This window comes from Rana temporaria, chromosome 12 (assembly GCF_905171775.1).
Source record: "Rana temporaria chromosome 12, aRanTem1.1, whole genome shotgun sequence".
Classification (NCBI taxonomy): Eukaryota; Metazoa; Chordata; class Amphibia; order Anura; family Ranidae; genus Rana; species Rana temporaria.
Window position 1 is genome coordinate 136358589 of NC_053500.1, and position 21278 is coordinate 136379866.

At 49.5% G+C, this 21278-nt stretch overlaps 1 protein-coding gene across 1 annotated transcript in view; it reads left to right on the plus strand.

The window, feature by feature from the left end:
• Positions 1 to 18291: 18291 nt before the first annotated feature.
• Positions 18292 to 21278, plus strand: part of LOC120918956 (myosin heavy chain, skeletal muscle, adult) — a 55353-nt gene continuing 52366 nt past the window's right edge. Inside the window, exons 1-3 of the mRNA XM_040330874.1 lie at positions 18292 to 18521; positions 18632 to 18775; positions 19851 to 20007. Of these exons, the coding sequence (XP_040186808.1) occupies positions 18318 to 18521; positions 18632 to 18775; positions 19851 to 20007 (505 nt within the window). The 5' untranslated portion in view covers positions 18292 to 18317. The remainder of the gene's footprint in view (positions 18522 to 18631; positions 18776 to 19850; positions 20008 to 21278) is intronic.

Genomic DNA, 21278 nt, shown 5'->3' on the forward strand with positions numbered 1-21278 from the left:
AGCTACTGTGCCCATCAAATGCAGCTACTGTGCCCATTAAATGCAGCTACTGTGCCCCATCAATTGTCGCCACTGTGCCCATCAATTTCCGCCCTCAAATGCAGCTTTTGCCCCCTCGATAGAGCCGGTCAGGCCCGGACTGGCATAGGACATACTGGGCATATGCCCGGTGGGCCGCAGGTCACATCTCTGTAATGTAGGGGGTGTCTGTATTGTAGAGGGGGTCTGTAATGTAAGGGGGGTCTGTATTGTAGAGGGGGTCTGTAATGTAGGGGGGGGTCTGTATTGTAGAGGGGGTCTGTAATGTAGGGGGGTCTGTATTGTAGAGGGGGGCTGTAATGTAGGGGGGGTCTGTATTATAGAGGGGTCTGTACTGTAGGGAGGGGGTCTGTACTGTAGGGGGGGTCTGTATTGTAGAGGGGGTCTGTAATGTAAGGGGGGTCTGTATTGTAGAGGGGGTCTGTAATGTAGGGGGGTCTGTATTGTAAAGGGGGTCTGTAATGTAGGGGGGGTCTGTATTGTAGAGGGGGGCTGTAATGTAGGGGGGTCTATATTGTAGAGGGGGTCTGTAATGTAGGGGGGTCTGTATTGTAGAGGGGGTCTGTAATGTAGGGGGGGTCTGTAATGTAGGGGGGTCTGGGGGTCTGTAATGTAAGGGGGGTCTGTATTGTAGAGGGGGTCTGTAATGTAGGGGGAGGTCTGTAATGTAGGGGGGTCTGGGGGTCTGTAATGTAAGGGGGGTCTGTATTGTAGAGGGGGTCTGTAATGTAGGGGGATCTGTATTGTAGAGGGGTCTGTACTGTAAGGAGGGGGTCTGTACTGTAGGGAGGGCTGTGTAACATGCAGGGGGTCCAGAACTGTTAGGGGGTGTCTGTGTAACAAACTGTGGGGTGCTGTGTAATGTAAAGGGGTCCAGAGGTGCAGGGTGCTGTGTAATGTAAAGGGGTGCAGGGTGCTGTGTAATGTAAAGGGGTCCAGAGGTGCTGTGTAATGTAAAGGGGTACAGAGGTGCAGGGTGCTGTGTAATGTAAAGGGGTCCAGAGGTGCAGGGTGCTGTGTAATGTAAAGGGGTCCGGTGCGATTTGCTGGAAAAACATGTGGCTTTTTTGGTCCGTTTCAGGTCCGAATTCAACCCAAAATCCGGGCTGAAATCGGACCTAAAACGGCGAATCAGCACGCACCGGACCCCTTCTTTGTCACGGATCCGGCGATGGTGTGAAACCAGCCTCATGGCACCCCATACATCTGCTAATGCACGTATTTTGGCAAGTGATAAAATGCATTCTAAAAGATTTGTTTGCTAATTTGTTTTTTAAATGCCTTTTATATCACTTTAAGATATATGGAAAGATACAAAGTAACATTGTTTATAAACATTGTTCAGACACCAGATAGGAAGATACAAAGTAGCATTGTTTATAAACATTGTTCAGGTATGTATAGAGAGATACAAAGCACAATTGTTTATAAACATTGGGGTAGATTCAGGTACCTTTTGCGCATTTTTTACGGAGGCGCAGGGCAACGTTTTTGCCCTGCGCCCCCGCAAATTTTCTGCGCTACCCGCGATTCACGGAGCAGTAGCTCCGTAAATTGCGTGGGCGCTCCGGCAAAATGCCCGGCGTAAGCACGCGCAATTTAAATGATCCCGTAGAGGGCGGGAATCATTTAAATTAGGAGCGTTCCCGCGCCGATCGTAGAGCGCATGCTCCGTCGGGAAACTTTCCCAAAGTGCATTGCGGCAAATGACGTCGCAAGGACGTCATTTGCTTCAAAGTGAATGTGAATGGCGTCCAGCGCCATTCACGATTCACTTACGCAAACTACGTAAAGTTCAAATTTCGCGACACGGGAACGACGGGTATACGTAGCATTGGCTGCCCCTGCTATTAGCAGGGGCAGCCTTACGCAAAAACCGCTGTACGCAAACGACGTAAACTGCGTACGCAGGGCTCGCGTAACGTTGTGAATCGGCGTTAGTATGCCATTTGCATACTATACACTGAGCACAACGGGAACGCCACCTAGCGGCCTGCGTAAGAATGCAGCCTAAGATATGAGGGCATAAGAGCCTTATGCCGCGCATATCTTAGGCTGCAGTCGGCGTAACGAGGTTCCTGAATCAGGAGAAGTCGTTACGCCGGGGCAAGTAAGCAATTGCGCTGCGTAACTATGGTTACGCAGGCGCAATTGCTCTTTGAATCTGGGCCATTGATCAGACACCAGATAGGAAGATACAAAGTAGCATTGTTTATAAACATTGTTCAGGTAGGTAGGCTATAGAGAGATACAAAGCACAATTGTTTATAAACATTGATGAGACAAGAGAGGTACGAAGTAACAATGTTACCCTGGTATGTTCTCTGTTTCAGTCATCTGCTGATCAAAGGGGTGAGCTTGTTGTTTTGCAGATATAGTAGTTAGAGGGTTGAGACAAACCATTTTACACTGGCAGGGGTGCTTACAAGGATCGGCTTTTATTTATTTATACAAAACTTTATTCCAAAAAATAACAAAACATTTTGCTGCAACTGCCTAAATGTGTGAGCTGGATTTTTGTCTTCAGTGTGTTAGTGTATTTAAATCTGCTAGTCCATCTAACACTCCCCTCTCCCAGACTGAATATGCTGCTGTCCAAAGGTGTCCCCTGTGCTCCCTCATCCAGAGTTGGGGGGGGGGGTGGTGCTCTAGTGTCACCTCATCGGTGTTAATTAGTGCCCGTCTGTGCTGCCTATCAGTTCCCATCAGTACTGTCTATGAGTACCCATCAGTGCCCATTAATGCCACCTATCAGTGCCCATCAGTGCTGCCTGTGCCACCTATTAGGACAATAAGTGCTGCCTGTCAGTGCCCATCAGTGCCGCATATCAGTACAGCCTCATCAGTGCCTCCTCATTAGTGTCACCTCATCTGTGTTTATGTAAGTAGTTAAATAACAGAAACGTTATTGATGAATCGATAGGCCCGTAGCAGAAATGGAAACAACTTCCCGAATGTACATGACGGTCACTTTGCGAGGGAATTTGGACTTAGTTTAGTAAATCGCGTGCAAAGATAAATGCTGTGGCCCAGATTCTCAAAGAGCTTACGGTGGCGCAACGCCATTTGCGCCGTCATAAGTCCTAATCTGGGCCGTCGTACCTATGCGACTGATTCTTAGAATCAGTTACGCATAGATATCCATTAGATCCGTCAGGCGTAAGGCTCTTACGCTGTCGGATCTTAGATGCATTTTTTTTCCCGCCGCTAGGTGTCGCCTCCATCGTTTTCCCCGTCGTCTATGCAAATTAGCTATTTACGCGAGATTCCCGAACGTACGCGCGGTCGACGCAGTGAATTTACGACGTTTCCGTAGCGTAAAGTTTCCCCTGCTATATGAGGGGAAACCAATGTTAAGTATGGGCGTCGTTCCCGCGTCGAAAATTTAAAAAAGTACGTCGTTTGCGTAAGTTGTCCGTGAATGGGGCTGGACGCCATTTACGTTAACGTCGAAACCAATGACGTCCTTGCGACATCATTTAGCGCAATGCACGTCGGGAAATTTTAGGGACGGCGCATGCGCAGTACGATCGGCGCGGGAACGCGCCTGATTTAAATGATCCACGCCCCCTACCCGGATCCTTTGAATTAGGCGGGCTTGCGCCGGAGAATTTACGCTACGCCGCCGCAACTTTACAGACAAGTGCTTTGTGAATCAAGCACTTGCCCGTAAAACTTGCGGCCGCGTAACGTAAACGAGATACGTTACGGCCGCATAGTTTAACGCCGATCTACGAGAATCTGGCCCTGTTTTTTTTTTTTTTCCCTGGCACATGATTGGATATTTTTGCAAAGTGACTTTTTACCCAATCCGCGAATCTAGGGGAAAGTTCTATGCGAAGCGCACCGCCCCTTCGCCTTCAGTAAATCATCCGCGGAGTGTCCGATGGAGGATTGCGTCTGTCTGTGACGTGAACTGTCAGCCGGGAATCTGTCTGGAATTATGTTTACATTTTGCAGTCAATATTTGTGTAACGAGGATCCGGCAGACACGTATATACTGTGTACATGTCGGCGGAGGGACCCCGGTTAGAGCGCTGTAAACACGTCTCAGTTTGGCGCGGAGCGTTCCGGAGGAATTTGCTCCTTTAAACTCGATACGGAGCGAAAGACAAGTTTCCTGACCCCGGCGACCTTCCAGCATCAAGTACTAAAGTTCTCACTCAACGCCAAAGAGCACGAGCGCCCGCCCGCTGACAGCCAAATAAACCGAGTGACGGCGAGGAAACGAGTCTGAATGGGTTTGTGAAATTATTTATACAGTAGCCCACAAAAGTAAGTACACCCCTCACGTTTGTGTAAATATTTTCTTGTATCTTTTCATGTGACAACACTGAGGAAATTACACTTTGCTACAATGTTGTGTAGTGAGTGTACAGCTTGTATAACAGTGTACATTTGCCGTCCCCTCAAAATAACTCAACACACAGACATTAATGTCTAAAGCGCTGGCAACAAAAGTGAGTACACCCCTAAGTGAAAATGTCCAGACTGAGCACAATTAGCCATTTTCCCTCCCTGGTGTCATGTGACTTGTTAGCAGTGGCGGCTGGTGCTCAACATTTTTGGGGGGGAGCAAACGAAAAAAATAAAATAAAAAATTGTAGCCTCACTGTGCCCATCAAATGCAGCCACTGTGCCATCAATTGTCACCACTGTGCCATGCCATCAAACGCAGCCACTGTGCCATGCCATCAAATGCAGCCACTGTGCCATCAATTGTCACCACTGTGCCATGCCATCAAACGCAGCCACTGTGCCATGCCATCAAATGCAGCCACTGTGCCATCAATTGTCACCACTGTGCCATGCCATCAAACGCAGCCACTGTGCCATGCCATCAAATGCAGCCACTGTGCCATCAATTGTCACCACTGTGCCATGCCATCAAACGCAGCCACTGTGCCATGCCATCAAATGCAGTCACTGTGCCATGCCATCAAACGCAGTCACTGTGCCATGCCATTAAATGCAGCCACTGTGCCATCAATTGTCACCACTGTGCCATGCCATCAAAGGCAGCCACTGTGCCATCAATTATCACCACTGTGCCATGCCATCAAACGCAGCCACTGTGCCATCAATTGTCACCACTGTGCCGTGCCATCAAATGCAGCCACTGTGCCATCAATTGTCACCACTGTGCCATGCCATCAAATGCAGCCACTGTGCCATCAATTGTCACCACTGTGCCATGCCATCAAATGCAGCCACTGTGCCATCAATTATCACTACTGTACCATGCCATCAAATGCAGTCACTATGCCATCAATTCGCACCACTGTGCCATGCCATCAAACGCAGTCACTGTGCCATGCTATCAAACGCAGTCACTGTGCCATGCCATCAAATGCAGTCACTATGCCATGCCATCAAACGCAGTCACTGTGCCATGCCATCAAACGCAGCCACTGTGCCATCAATTGTCACCACTGTGCCGTGCCATCAAATGCAGCCACTGTGCCACCAATTGTCACCACTGTGCCATGCCATCAAAGGCAGCCACTGTGCCATCAATTATCACCACTGTGCCATGCCATCAAACGCAGCCACTGTGCCATCAATTGTCACCACTGTGCCGTGCCATCAAATGCAGCCACTGTGCTATCAATTGTCACCACTGTGCCATGCCATCAAATGCAGCCACTGTGCCATCAATTATCACTACTGTACCATGCCATCAAATGCAGTCACTATGCCATCAATTCGCACCACTGTGCCATGCCATCAAACGCAGTCACTGTGCCATGCCATCAAATGCAGTCACTATGCCATGCCATCAAACGCAGCCACTGTGCCATCAATTGTCACCACTGTGCCATGCCATCAAACACAGCCACTGTGCCCCTCAATTGTCGTCACTGTGCCAATTGTCGCCACTGTGCCAATTGTCACCACCGTGCCCTTTATTTTTCGCCACTGTGCATGTCACTGCGGCCTTAAATTTTTGCCACTGTGCCCATTGTCACCACTGTGCCCTTTGTCACCACTGTGCCCATTGATGCCACTGTGCCCTTTGTCGCCTCTGTGCCCATTTTCGCCGCTGTGCCCTGTAAAATGCACTTACCTTACTCCTTCCACGTCCCTCGATGTTTTCTCCCGCGTTGGTGACGCTTCAGCCAATCAGGTTACCGATAACCAGAATCAGGGAACCTGATTGGCTGAGACGGCCGTCAGTCTTATCCAAGGAATGCACCCCCCGTACGTTTCTGAGGATAAGACATCCGGGAGCCGCTGGCTCTGATAGGCACTTCCACACAGCCAACCAGCTGCCGTTATTCAGGTGGCCGGCGCTCAAGTTCCGGCCATCTCTGAATAGACCAGCGGCAGCTGTCAACAATACCATACATTCATGCAATGCATGACCCGTTGCTGACACTGGTTGCTAAGGAAGAAGTGGGTGCTTGCACCCGCTGCATCCCTAGGAGCTGCTGATATCACCGGGATGCACTGGCTACATTACCAAATGGGTGGAGACAGAGGATGTGATGTCATCTCTAGTCAATGAGGTCACCACTATTCCCACCACTTTTTTTAATATAGTTGATGACAGCTTAATAGGAGGGAGGGACTCCACTATGAACACTGCCACGTGTTTTCAGATAAGAAAATTGCATAATTAATGGCTCGCTTGAGTTCTCAATTCATTTTTAATGTAAATGTTTTTAAAGCAAGTGTAAGGCAAACTGTATGTGTTCCAGGCCAGAATCCGGCATACAGAAGCCAGAGGATTACCATAACTGCCAGGAAATTCATATTAAAAGAGGGAAACAATGGCAATGGAAGCCCCCTTTACAGGACCCCTTTATATACAGATTAGAACAGGACGATCACACTGCACAGATCTCCACTGATATCTGTGCTGGGTACTCCACCCAGGGCCGTCTTAATAGCATCATGGGCCCCTGGGCAAAGTAATGCTCTGGGGCCCCTACAATGATGACAGTGCAGGTAAACAGACATCAGGTAGGTAGGAGGCAGACTGCCTCCCCTGTGTATCTATCACTCTCAGTGCCATCATGGGGCCCCCAATTTCGGGGCAGCATGGGCTCAAGGACAAGCTGCTTTGGGGAAAGTGCAGGGGCCCCCCATGCAGCTGGGGCCCCTGGGCAGTGCCCAGGCGTGCCCTCTCATTAAGACAGCCCTGACTCCACCCAGAAGGATGATGCAAAGGAGGTCGACTTACAAAAGGCAAATAGTGCCTCGTTTCCACTGAGCGGATCGGTTCGGTACAGTGCGCTATTTTGGGTGTTTCCATTATGAAAGTGTGCCATAAAACCAAAGCGTACCGGACCATTCTGGGTCCTGCTTCAGATGTGACGTCATAGGCTGGATTCCCCGCGGGGATCAGACCCGGAAGTGGTGCAAATATCTCAGACAAGTATCTGCACCCCCCTCCCCCTGAAAGGTGGCAAATGTGTCACCGGAGGGGGGGGGGGATCCAAAAAGTTTAGTGAGGTGCACTGCGTTCACTTCAATCATCCAATCGTACTCCAATCACGTGCAAGCACAAATCCGTTCTTTTTTTGGAATTTCCCTTGCGGATGATCGGGTATATACAGAGCTTCACCTTTTTTATTTTTATCTAAGTGCATAGTCTCTAGTCCTTTAACCACTTCAATACCGGGCACTTCCACCCCCTACCTGCCCAATCCAAATTTCAGCTTTCAGCGCTGTCGCTGTTTAAATGACAATTGCGCGGTCGTGCTACGCTGCACCCAAACAGAATTTTTTTCATTTTGTTCCCACAAGTAGAGTTTTCTTTTGATCACCTCTACGGGTTTTATTTTTTACTAAACAAATAAAAAAAGACCGAAAATGTTGTTTTGTTTTTTAAGTTTTTCTTTTGTTTCTGTATTAAAATGTTGTAAATAAGTAAGTTTTCTTCTTCACTGACGGGCACTGATGAGGCGGGACAAATGAAATTGCACCAATGAGGTGGCACTGATGGGCACTGATGATGGACACTGATAGGTGGCACTGATGGGTGGCACTGATATGCAGCACTGATGGGCATTGATAGGCGGCACTGATGGGCACTAATGGGTGGCATTGGTGGGCACTGCTAGGTGACACTGATATGCAGCACTGATGGGCATTGATAGGCGGCATTGATGGGCACTCATGGGTGGCATTGGTGGGCACTAATAGGCGACACTGATGGGCACTGAAAGGCTGCACTGATGGGCATTGATAGGCGGCACTGATATGCAGCACTGATGGGAATTGATAGGCGGCACTCATGGGTGGCACTGGTGGGCACTGATAGGCGACACTGATGGGTACTGAAAGGCAACACTGTTGATTACTTATGAGTGGCACTCATAGGTGTGCGCAGCCTATTACATTAGGGTGTGCACCCCAAAGCTCAAACACACATGCATGTATATATATATATATATATATATATATATATATATATATATATATATACACACACATACACATACCACATGCACGCTTTTATAAATAAATTTGTACATGTGCACAGGTTTTTTTGTTCAGTTTGCTGGTTGGAGGGAGGGCTGAGAGAGAGAGAGAGGTGTAGGAGGGAGGGCTGAGAGAGAGAGAGAGGTGTAGGAGGGAGGGCTGAGAGAGAGAGAGAGGTGTAGGAGGGAGGGCTGAGAGAGAGGTGTAGGAGGGAGGGCTGGGAGAGAGAGGTGTAGGAGGGAGGGCTGAGAGAGAGGTGTAGGAGGGAGGGCTGAGAGAGAGCTGTGGGAGGGAGGGCTGAGAGAGAGAGAGAGAGAGAGAGAGAGAGGCAGGAGGGCTGGGAGAGAGAGGTGTAGGAGGGAGGGCTGAAAGAGAGAGAGCTGTAGGAGGGAGGGCTGAGAGAGAGAGAGAGGTGTAGGAGGGAGGGCTGAGAGAGAGGGAGGGCTGAGAGAGAGCTGTAGGAGGGAGGGCTGAGAGAGAGGTGTAGGAGGGAGGGCTGAGAGAGAGCTGTGGGAGGGAGGGCTGAGAGAGAGAGAGAGAGAGAGAGAGAGAGGCAGGAGGGCTGGGAGAGAGAGGTGTAGGAGGGAGGGCTGAAAGAGAGAGAGCTGTAGGAGGGAGGGCTGAGAGAGAGAGAGAGGTGTAGGAGGGAGGGCTGAGAGAGAGAGAGAGGTGTAGGAGGGAGGGCTGAGAGAGAGAGAGAGGTGTAGGAGGGAGGGCTGAGAGAGAGGTGTAGGAGGGAGGGCTGGGAGAGAGAGGTGTAGGAGGGAGGGCTGAGAGAGAGGTGTAGGAGGGAGGGCTGAGAGAGAGCTGTGGGAGGGAGGGCTGAGAGAGAGAGAGAGAGAGAGAGGCAGGAGGGCTGGGAGAGAGAGGTGTAGGAGGGAGGGCTGAAAGAGAGAGAGCTGTAGGAGGGAGGGCTGAGAGAGAGAGAGAGGTGTAGGAGGGAGGGCTGAGAGAGAGGGAGGGCTGAGAGAGAGCTGTAGGAGGGAGGGCTGAGAGAGAGGTGTAGGAGGGAGGGCTGAGAGAGAGCTGTGGGAGGGAGGGCTGAGAGAGAGAGAGAGAGAGAGAGAGAGAGAGGCAGGAGGGCTGGGAGAGAGAGGTGTAGGAGGGAGGGCTGAAAGAGAGAGAGCTGTAGGAGGGAGGGCTGAGAGAGAGAGAGAGGTGTAGGAGGGAGGGCTGAGAGAGAGGGAGGGCTGAGAGAGAGCTGTAGGAGGGAGGGCTGAGAGAGAGAGAGAGAGGCAGGAGGGCTGGGAGAGGGAGGTGTAGGAGGGAGGGCTGAGAGAGAGAGAGCTGTAGGAGGGAGGGCTGAGAGAGAGAGAGGTGTAGGAGGGAGGGCTGAGAGAGAGGGAGGGCTGAGAGAGAGCTGTAGGAGGGAGGGCTGAGAGAGAGAGAGGTGTAGGAGGGAGGGCTGAGAGAGAGGGAGGGCTGAGAGAGAGCTGTAGGAGGGAGGGCTGAGAGAGAGAGAGAGAGGCAGGAGGGCTGGGAGAGGGAGGTGTAGGAGGGAGGGCTGAGAGAGAGAGAGCTGTAGGAGGGAGGGCTGAGAGAGAGAGGTGTAGGAGGGAGGGCTGAGAGAGAGGGAGGGCTGAGAAAGAAGGAGGGCTAAGAAAGAGGGAGGGCTGAAAGAGAGGGAAGGCTGAAAGAGAGGGAGGGCTGAGAGAGAGGGGGGCTGAGAGAGAGGGGGCTGAGAGAGAGGGGGGTTGAGAGAGAGGGGGGTTGAGAGAGGGAGGGCTAAGAATGGAGGGAGGGCTAAGAGAGGGGGGCTGAAAGAGACTGGTGGGCTGAGAGAGAAGGGAGGGGGCTTAGAGATAGGGGGTTGAGAGAATAGGGTGGGCTCATAGAGACGGGTTGGCTGAGAGAGGGGGGCTCTCTCTTGTCTCACACTGAGCCGCCGTGCGCACGCCCCGTGCACACGTCTATGGTGGCACTGATAGGCGGCACTGCTGGGCACTGATAGGCGGCACTGCTGGGCACTGATACGTGATAGCCATCACTGATGGCACTGGCAGGCATTGGGGATGGGCACAGATTGGCCTTTCCTTGGTGGTCTAGGGTGGCATTCTTGGTGGTCCAGTGTGATGGCCATCCCTGGTGGTCCTGTTGGCATCCTGGTGGTCCTGGGTGGGCATCCGAGGGAGGGCTGCGCTGATAAACAATAAGCACAGACCCCCACGTCAGGAGAGCATCCAATCGGCGCTCCTCTACTCGAGTGAGGAAAAGCCAATCAACGGCTCTTCTTGTTTACATCGTGATCAGCTGTGATTTGACATGGCTGATCACTTGGTACAGAGCCCCGGTCAGAGGCCGTCAGATGCCGACAGGACCAATTGTCATTCAAAAATGGCCTGGGCAGGAAGGGGGTGTAAGTGCCCGGTAGGCAAGTAGTTAATCATGTGCAAGGAAATAAGAGCCTATTAGCTTGCATATTATTGAATGATGGAAATCAGCAGAAATTCACCACATTCACTAAGCTCTGGGGATAATTCCCTTTGCAAAGTGCAACTTCCCTTGCAAAACGACCAGCCCTATATGCCTTTTTAGTACATCAGCCCTCATATGAGAAGTTCTTCGTGTTCCCTGACGGTTTCTCCACCAGCATTCGTTCCCATTTGCCGTCGAGGAAAAGGGATCACTCACTCAGCGCGAAAAACCCATTGAAGCAGCAAAACATTAATTGGGTGCTAATGGATTTCACAGCCCTCCGTCCTTCCAGCACGACCCGACCGGCAAGCTTCTGTGTAACGTGATCCGCCCCGGGCGAGTTTCGTTTACCACAAGCTATCAATGCGTTTTTGCGATGTCCTGATCCTTGTCACCTCTGGGGTTAGACACCTTCACACTCTTGCACCTCTCACACGCTTCCCATATGAATTAGCAGGAGACGTTAGTGGGTTACGGTGGTTAGGTGGTGTTATGAGATGGGGGGGGGGGGGGCCGAGATCAGCTGTACCTGATTAAGCGATTCTGGAGGGTAACATTTTTTTTTTTAAGTTTTTGTTTTTCCGGAGATTTCTCCGTCTGGGAGTCGTGTGCAGACAATCGTCTCCTCCAGGCTGCAGGGGAGAAGACAGTGTGTAATGATAGAAGGGTTGAGGGTCTTCTCTCAGCTATGTGGGCAATGCTTTCTGTGTGGCGTGTGGATTGTCTCGCCCGTCCCTTCCTAAAGGGCACAATCGTTCCCTTAAGCTTCACCTTAGGAACTTATTTTTAGGGTATCGCTTCAGTTAGAAAAGGGGTAAGGCGAAAAATATAAACTCACTTCTAAATATAGCCCCGTCCATATCATACCCAGAGGGGGAATTATTGTCCCAGACCTTTGCCAAAATTGTTTTGTCCTTTTTGAGAAGATGGGAGTGAGATCACCGGCCCCCCCGGAGTTATAAAAGTACCAGAGGGGGGGATGCGGAGGCTGTGTCCTTCCTGTCCTCACTCTCAGGTACGGAACTCGCCAGGGACGTCGTTTTTAAGGGACCCATTGACCTCCCACCTTCAGCCCCTCGGTGGGCTCTAATTTTTTTTATTGGTGCCTCTTTCTGATGTTTTATCGGCCAATTGACTAATTTACACCCAGAGAATACATTGGCGCCTCTATGAAACCTTAAACTTCGTGACGCCAAATTCGGTAATGGTGCCGCAGGAAGGGTCACATTTATTGGACTGTGGGATTAACGTGTTGTTTTCTTCGCAGGGCTGTCCGGGCGTCTATCTGGAAACCGCGCAGGTACGTTGGACACCCCTGGGAACACTTTGTGACAGACGGTAGAGGACCCCCAGGAATTTCATTGTAACAGATTTTTGAGGACCCCCTGGGAGATACATTGTAACAGGATGTAGAGGACCCCCAGGAATTTCATTGTAACAGATTTTTGAGGACCCCCTGGGAGATACATTGTAACAGGATGTAGAGGACCCCTGGGAGATACATTGTAACAAGATGTAGAGGACCCCTGGGAGATACATTGAGGATGTAGAGGACCCCTGGGAGATACATTGTAACAGGATGTAGAGGACCCTGTTAGATACATTGTAACAGGAAGTAGAGGACCCCTGTGAGATACATTGTAACAGGATGTAGAGGACCCCTGGGAGATACATTGTAACAGGATGTAGAGGACCCTGGGAGATACATTGTAACAGGATGTAGAGGACCCCTGGGAGATACATTGTAACAGGATGTAGAGGACCCCTGGGAGATACATTGTAACAGGATGTAAAGGACCCCTGGGAGATACATTGAGGATGTAGAGGACCCCTGGGAGATACATTGTAACAGGATGCAGAGGACCCTGGGAGATACATTGTAACAGGATGTAGAGGACCCCTGGGAGATACATTGAGGATGTAGAGGACCCCTGGGAGATACATTGTAACAGGATGCAGAGGACCCTGGGAGATACATTGTAACAGGATGTAGAGGACCCCTGGGAGATACATTGAGGATGTAGAGGACCCCTGGGAGATACATTGTAACAGGATGTAGAGGACCCCTGGGAGATACATTGTAACAGGATGTAGAGGACCCCTGGGAGATACATTGTAACAGGATGCAGAGGACCCTGGGAGATACATTGTAACAGGATGTAGAGGACCCTGGGAGATACATTCTAACAGGAAGTAGAGGACCCTGGGAGATACATTGTAACAGGATGTAGAGGACCCCTGGGAGATACATTGTAACAGGATGTAGAGGACCACTGGGAGATACATTGTAACAGGAAGTAGAGGACCCTGGGAAATACATTGTAACAGGATGCAGAGGACCCTGGGAGATACATTGTAACAGGATGTAGAGGACCCTGGGAGATACATTCTAACAGGAAGTAGAGGACCCTGGGAGATACATTGTAACAGGATGTAGAGGACCCCTGGGAGATACATTGTAACAGGATGTAGAGGACCCCTGGGAGATACATTGTAACAGGATGTAGAGGACCCTGGGAGATACATTGTAACAGGAAGTAGAGGACCCTGGGAGATACATTGAGGATGTAGAGGACCCCTGGGAGATACATTGTAACAGGATGTAGAGGACCCCTGGGAGATACATTGTAACAGGATGTAGAGGACCCCTGGGAGATACATTGTAACAGGATGTAGAGGAAACCTGGGAGATACATTGTAACAGGATGTAGAGGACCCTGGGAGATACATTCTAACAGGAAGTAGAGGACCCCTGGGAGATACATTGTAACAGGAAGTAGAGGACCCTGGGAGATACATTGTAACAGGATGTAGAGCACCCCTGGGAGATACATTGAGGATGTAGAGGACCCCTGGGAGATACATTGTAACAGGATGTAGAGGACCCCTGGGAGATACATTATAACAAGATGTAGAGGACCCCTGGGAGATACATTGTAACAGGATGTAGAGGACCCCTGGGAGATACATTGTAACAGGATGTAGAGGACCCCTGGGAGATACATTGTAACAGGATGTAGAGGACCCCTGGGAGATACATTGTAACAGGAAGTAGAGAGACCTGGGAGATACATTGTAACAGGATGTAGAGGACCCCTGGGAGATACATTGTAACAGGATGTAGAGGACCCCTGGGAGATACATTGTAACAGGATGTAGAGGACCCCTGGGAGATACATTGTAACAGGATGTAGAGGACCCCTGGGAGATACATTGTAACAGGAAGTAGAGAGACCTGGGAGATACATTGTAACAGGATGTAGAGGACCCCTGGGAGATACATTGTAACCAGATGTAGAGGACCCCTGGGAGATACATTGTAACAGGATGTAGAGGACCATGGGAGATACATTGTAACAGGATGTAGAGGACCCCTGGGAGATACATTGTAACAGGATGTAGAGGACCCCCTGGGAGATACATTGTAACAGGATGTAGAGGACCCCTGGGAGATACATTGTAACAGGATGTAGAGGACCCCTGGGAGATACATTATAACAAGATGTAGAGGACCCCTGGGAGATACATTGTAACAGGATGTAGAGGACCCCCTGGGAGATACATTGTAACAGGATGTAGAGGACCCCCTGGGAGATACATTATAACAGGATGTAGAGGACCCCTGGGAGATACATTGTAACAGGATGTAGAGGACCCCCTGGGAGATACATTGTAACAGGATGTAGAGGACCCCCTGGGAGATACATTATAACAGGATGTAGAGGACCCCTGGGAGATACATTGTAACAGGATGTAGAGGAACCCTGGGAGATACATTGAGGATGTAGAGGACCCTGGGAGATACATTGTAACAGGATGTAGAGGACCCTGTTAGATACATTGTAACAGGATTGTAGAGGACCCCAGGAGATACATTGTAACAGGATGCAGAGGGTCCCAGGAGATACATTGTAACAGGATGTAGAGGACCCCTGGGAGATACATTGTAACAGGATGTAGAGGACCCCTGGGAGATACATTGTAACAGGATGTAGAGGACCCCTGGGAGATACATTGTAACAGGATGTAGAGGACCCTGGGAGATGCATTGTAACAGGATGTAGAGGACCCCTGGGAGATACATTGTAACAGGATGTAGAGGACCCTGGGAGATACATTGTAACAGGATGTAGAGGACCCTGGGAGATACATTGTAACAGGATGCAGAGGACCCCTGAGAGATACATTGAGGATGTAGAGGACCCCTGGGAGATACATTGTAACAGGATGTAGAGGACCCTGGGAGATACATTGTAACAGGATGCAGAGGACCCCTGAGAGATACATTGAGGATGTAGAGGACCCCTGGGAGATACATTGTAACAGGATGTAGAGGACCCCTGGGAGATACATTGTAACAGGATGTAGAGGACCCCTGGGAGATACATTGCAACAGGATGTTGAGGACCCCTGGGAGATACATTGTAACAGGATGTAGAGGACCCTGGGAGATACATTGTAACAGGATGTAGAGGACCCCTGGGAGATACATTGTAACAGGAAGTAGAGGAACCCTGGGAGATACATTGTAACAGGAAGTAGAGGACCCCTGATAGATACATTGTAACAAGATGTAGAGGACCCTGAGAGATACATTGTAACAGGATGTAGAGGACCCCTGGGGGATGCATTGTAACAGGATGCAGAGGGTCCCAGCCTCCCAGGGCTTACATTATAACAAGTGATAGATGACCCACGGGGGATATATTATAACAGGCTGTTGGGGACAGTGGAAAACATTGTGACCGTTATTATTGACCCATGGGGATACTTGTAAGAGACGGAAGACTTGTTTGATGTGGCGGTAATGATTTCTTTGTCACGGGGTCCTTTATCCTGCGAGTCGGGACACGGTGGAGAGATGAGAGCAGACAAGCGTTGGGGGCGGGATCACTGAACAAGCAGCTGCCACATTCCCAACGTTCCATCCAAGCCCACCAGATGATAATCACTCCTTGGCTGCCAGTAAAAGGCTTTAATTTACAAATTATTTCCACTCCCTAACGACTTCATTACTGAGTTTATCTGTGTTCTCTGCCAACCTCTTCACCTGTCTTCTGTGCCTTTCATGATTGTATCTCTACCATCTAGGAGAGCAATATATATAGTTTCTGATGCCATCTTCCACATCCTACCCCCCTGGGCACAGAGATATCAGGAACTGTATCCAAGGTCCTCAGAGCACCTCTGGCTTATGGCACAGAAATTGATTCCTGAAAAAAACTGAATAAAAAGACAGAAGTTGAGAAATCTGGAAGTTAAAGCTCAAGGCAGAAGATCTCTTTAAATGGATTCCATCACTAAATTTAGAATCTTAAAAAACTGAATTGCCATACAACGAAAATATCTATTGATGATTACCTGCCACCCTTGTTTTTCATCTTTGCCATCAACTTAATATTCTTCATCAAGATTATGCAGTTAATATATTTTAATAGGGTAGGGAAAGGTGGGGGGGGGGGGGGGCAGACAGAGAAGGCTTCATATTGTCAGCTCCATGAAAGGGCGTCATCATCAGGTCTGCAATATAATAATTAAAGTAGATGTAAATCCGATGACAGAGATCTTATAAAAGCTTTAGTATGGTAATGTCCTTTCAAACTTTTAAAATCTGCAGCTTTCATTAGAATAATCCACGGCGATCCTGCCGTAAAGGTCTTTTTTCAGGCACTTCCTGTTACCGGGTGACAGCGCTATTTCCCAGTCTACCAACTGTGCTTCTGTGTTGTCACTCTGTGAACCAAGGATATGTGTGTGAGTCCTGTGCCCACCGCTGTGAGAGCTGGCCAGGAGCTCATCTATGCTCCAAGCAATGGTAGAGAGAGACTAGGGCTCAGATTCACAAAGCACTTACGCCGACGTTTAACACGTTACACCGACGTAAGTGCCAATGTGCGCCGGCGTATGTGTGCGGCAGACCCACGAACCAACTTGCGTCTAAAAACAGGCTACACCCACCGCCGACGTAGCTTGCACACGCCGGCGTAGGGTGGGCGCACATATGGGCTGGGTGCATGTTGCCGCTCCCATTGATTAGCCATTCAAACATGCAAATGAGGGAAATACGCCGATTCACGAACGTGCGTGTGCCCGGCGCATGCTACGCGAGATGCGCGTAAGTTGTACGTCCGGCGTAAAGTTATTCCCCATAAATGACGTGCAACCCAGCAACAGACATGCACAGGTCTGCACCAGGGAACACAAGCCGGCGTATTGTGCGTTGGCTGGGCGTACGTTGTCATGACGTACACGGTGATCTGACGTAGCTTAGGCAGTTGTGCCGACGTGGTTGTGAGCAGGCGCAGGGGGGTGCTGTGTATGCGTCCACGTCACGGCGCATGTGCAGTTTGTGATACGTACCTGTCTGGCGCTCGGCCCATCATTTGCATGGGGTCACGCCCACTTCCACCTACGCCGGCGTGTGCCTTCGAAACCTACGCCACTCTGGCGCAACGTTGGGAACACTGGCTTGCTGAATGCAATGCTTGCCTCTCCGCGCTACGTTGGCGTGGAGTACAGTGTTTGCTCTACGGCGGCGTAATGTGCGCCTTGCTCTCTGTGAATCTGGGCCTAGGTGTCCTGGGAGCCGCGCATCAAGTCAAGACCTGCCCTTTCATAGTGAATGGCATTCTCAGCCTGGACCCCCCGCCAGGCCACTCCCTAACGCATTTCACTCCACCTACCGGAGCTTACTCATGGGGAAATCATAAGTTAGTGAAACACGTTGGAGGTGTGGCATGGCGGGGGGTCCAGGCTGAGAATGCCATTCACTATCATACAGCAGGTCTTGACTTGCTGTGCGGCACACAGGACACCCAGTCACTCTCTACTATTGCTTGGAGAATACATGAGTTCCTTCCAGGCTCCTTCCTTCTTCCTGTTTGGGGTTTACCTACTTCTACTGTGGTGGATGGCAGGGCCGTCTTAATAGCATCATGGGTCCCTGGGCAAAGTAACGCACTGGGGCCCCTACCAGTCTGCCCCAATTTTTCGCACCGACTCCCAAGAATTAAAGTATAAATAGTTGATGGAATTAAACATATATTTAATACTACTTTAAATTGATTTTAAACAGGAAGAAAACATGCCATAAATCAAAGACCAATCAACAAAAAGGGCACAGAAATGAGGGTGCAGAAGGGCAAGGTACAAGGGTAGTCAGGAGGGCATAATACAGGTTCTGGGATGCTGCCCGGGCCATCCCGGAACAGCTTAGTAAAAAGCGCGACTAACGGCAAACCCGTGCTAGTTGGCAAATATGTAATGCAAGATTATCATGGGGGCCCCCCCTGAGGCCTCTGGGCAATGCCCAGCGGTGCCCATACATTAAGACAGGACTGGAGGATTGAGATGTCGATGGGATTGGCAATGTGGCACGCTGACTTTAATGTCTCTTACTTTAGACAGAGAAATCCCGCCCATAATCCGGAACCATGAGTTCAGACGCAGAGATGGCGGTGTACGGGCTGGCTGCGCCCTTCCTCAGGAAAGGTGAGAAGGAGCGGATTGCAGCCCAGAACAAGCCGTTCGACGCCAGGACCTGTGTGTTTGTAGTGGACCCTAAAGAGTCGTATGCGAAGGGCACGCTGACCAGCAAGGAAGGAGGGAAGGCGACTGTGAAGACCGAAGGCGGACAGGTACATACCCCAAATACTAAGAGCAATGGGCGTGGACTCCCACCACAGTCAATCAGCTGCTTGTTGTATGCTTATTGTGCAGCGTCTTTAATTCCCTTATTTTCCTTTAGACTCTAACAGTGAAGGATGACCAAACCTTCCCCATGAATCCACCTAAGTTCGATAAGATTGAAGACATGGCCATGATGACTCACCTGAACGAGCCGGCCGTCCTGTATAACCTCAAAGAACGTTACGCAGCCTGGATGATCTACGTAAGTCTTTGGAGCGCACAGGAAGCATTGTGGGAAGTGTGCGTCAGCAGCCGAATTCAATTTACAAAATAATATATCAATGCACTGAGTTAGCAGCCATGCTAAATAGTTATCTGTAGTAGTCTGAGCAACCCAACTCCATCCAACTTTCTACTAGAGCAGGGGGGCTCCAAACTTTCTAAACAAAGGGCCAGTATACTATCCTCCAGAATTTAGGGGGGCCAGACTGTGGCCATTGGGAGCATGGGCATCCGCTCCATAGGGCAAGGGGGGGCAATTGACCCCCCCCCCTGGAAAATCAAGAAGGTGTTGAAGAGTTTTGCGGCTGCGGGCTGTCTGAGCGGTCCCGGGCCGCATGTCACACAGGCACAGCGAGCAGAGTGAAGCCGCCTCCCCCTCCAGTGTTTATGTGTACACAGGGGGAGGGAATTTGCTGTGCCTGTGCCGCACCGATGGCTGATCTGAGATACTAAATGGGGTGGGGGGGAGGAGGGTCCATCTGTGCTGAAGGGGGGGGGTCTGTACATTCTCTAGGCTATATTTATATGGGCATGGAGTGAAGATGAATTATCTCAAGCTATTTCAAATTGCCAGCTGGCCGCGTTATCGGTAAAGCGCCGCTAAAAAGTGGTGCTTTACCATTGTTTTAGCTGCGCTATTCGGACGCTAGTGGGGCACGTTTAACCCCTGCTAGCGTTTGAAGAAACGGTTAAATGCGACTGTGTATCGCCGAAGCGCCCCTCCCTGAAAAAAATTCAGCGGACGCCCATGATTGGGAGTGGAATTGTCCTGGATTCAGTGGGAATAAACAATACGCGCTAAAGCCCAAATGATAAAGAAAGCTGCCAGCACTCAAACAAACAAAGTAAAACAGAAATTTTACAGTTTGCAACTGTGAACTTATGTAGAAGAACTTGTTTGATTTATAAGGGCCATATGTAAGTGTAAGGTGCTCTATTTTAGCCAGGTGACCGTCATTTTCATATCTTTTTGAAAAATGAATATCTTTACCCTTGTGTGTTAGCTTTCTGAATTGAGGAAAAGGTCCGTTATTTTACTATTCTCTATTTTCCAGACCTACTCTGGCCTCTTCTGTGTCACTGTCAACCCCTACAAGTGGCTCCCCGTGTACAACCCTGAGGTGGTCAATGCCTACCGCGGCAAGAAGCGACAGGAGGCTCCACCCCACATCTTCTCCATCTCTGACAATGCCTATCAGGCCATGCTGACTGGTGAGTCACAGCGATTCCTGCTTCCTAATCCATCCATCCATCTATCCTGTCTTCCATCCATCTATCCTGTCTTCCATCCATCTATCCTGTCTTCCATCCATCTATCCTGCCTTCCATCCATCTATCCTGTCTTCCATCCATCTATCCTGTCTTCCATCCATCTATCCTGTCTTTCATCCATCTATCCTGTCTTCCATCTATCTATCTATCTATCTATCTATCTATCTATCTATCTATCTATCTATCTATCTATCTATCTATCTATCTATCTATCCTGTCTTCCATCCATCTATCCTGTCTTCCATCTATCCATCCTTTCTTCCATCCATCCATCCATCCATCTATCCTGTCTTCCATCCATCTATCCTGTCTTCCATCCATCTATCCTGTCTTCCATCCATCTATCCTGTCTTCCATCTATCCATCCTTTCTTCCATCCATCCATCCATCCATCCATCCATCTATCCTGTCTTCCATCCATCTATCCTGTCTTCCATCTATCCATCCTTTCTTCCATCCATCCATCTATCCTGTCTTCCATCTATCTATCCTGTCTTCCATCTATCCATCCTTTCTTCCATCCATCCATCCATCTATCCTGTCTTCCATCTATCTATCCTGTCTTCCATCTATCCATCCTTTCTTCCATCCATCCATCCATCCATCCATCTATTCTGTCTTCCATCTATCTATCTATCCTGTCTTTCATCTATCCATCCTTTCTTCCTCCTACCCAGTTGTCTCCAGCACAGTAGATAATGTTGGGAGTTGTCTTACACAGTAGAGGATATGTTGGGAGTTGTCTCACACAGTAGATAATGTTGGGAGTTGTCTCACACAGTAGAGGATATGTTGGGAGTTTTCTTACACAGTAGAGGATATGTTGGGAGTTGTCTCACACAGTAGATAATGTTGGGAGTTGTCTTACACAGTAGAGGATATGTTGGGAGTTGTCTCACACAGTAGATAATGTTGGGAGTTGTCTTACACAGTAGAGGATATGTTGGGAGTTGTCTCACACAGTAGATAATGTTGGGAGTTGTCTTACACAGTAGAGGATATGTTGGGAGTTTTCTTACACAGTAGAGGATATGTTGGGAGTTGTCTCACACAGTAGATAATGTTGGGAGTTGTCTTACACAGTAGAGGATATGTTGGGAGTTGTCTCACACAGTAGATAATGTTGGGAGTTGTCTTACACAGTAGAGGATATGTTGGGAGTTGTCTCACACAGTAGATAATGTTGGGAGTTGTCTTACACAGTAGAGGAT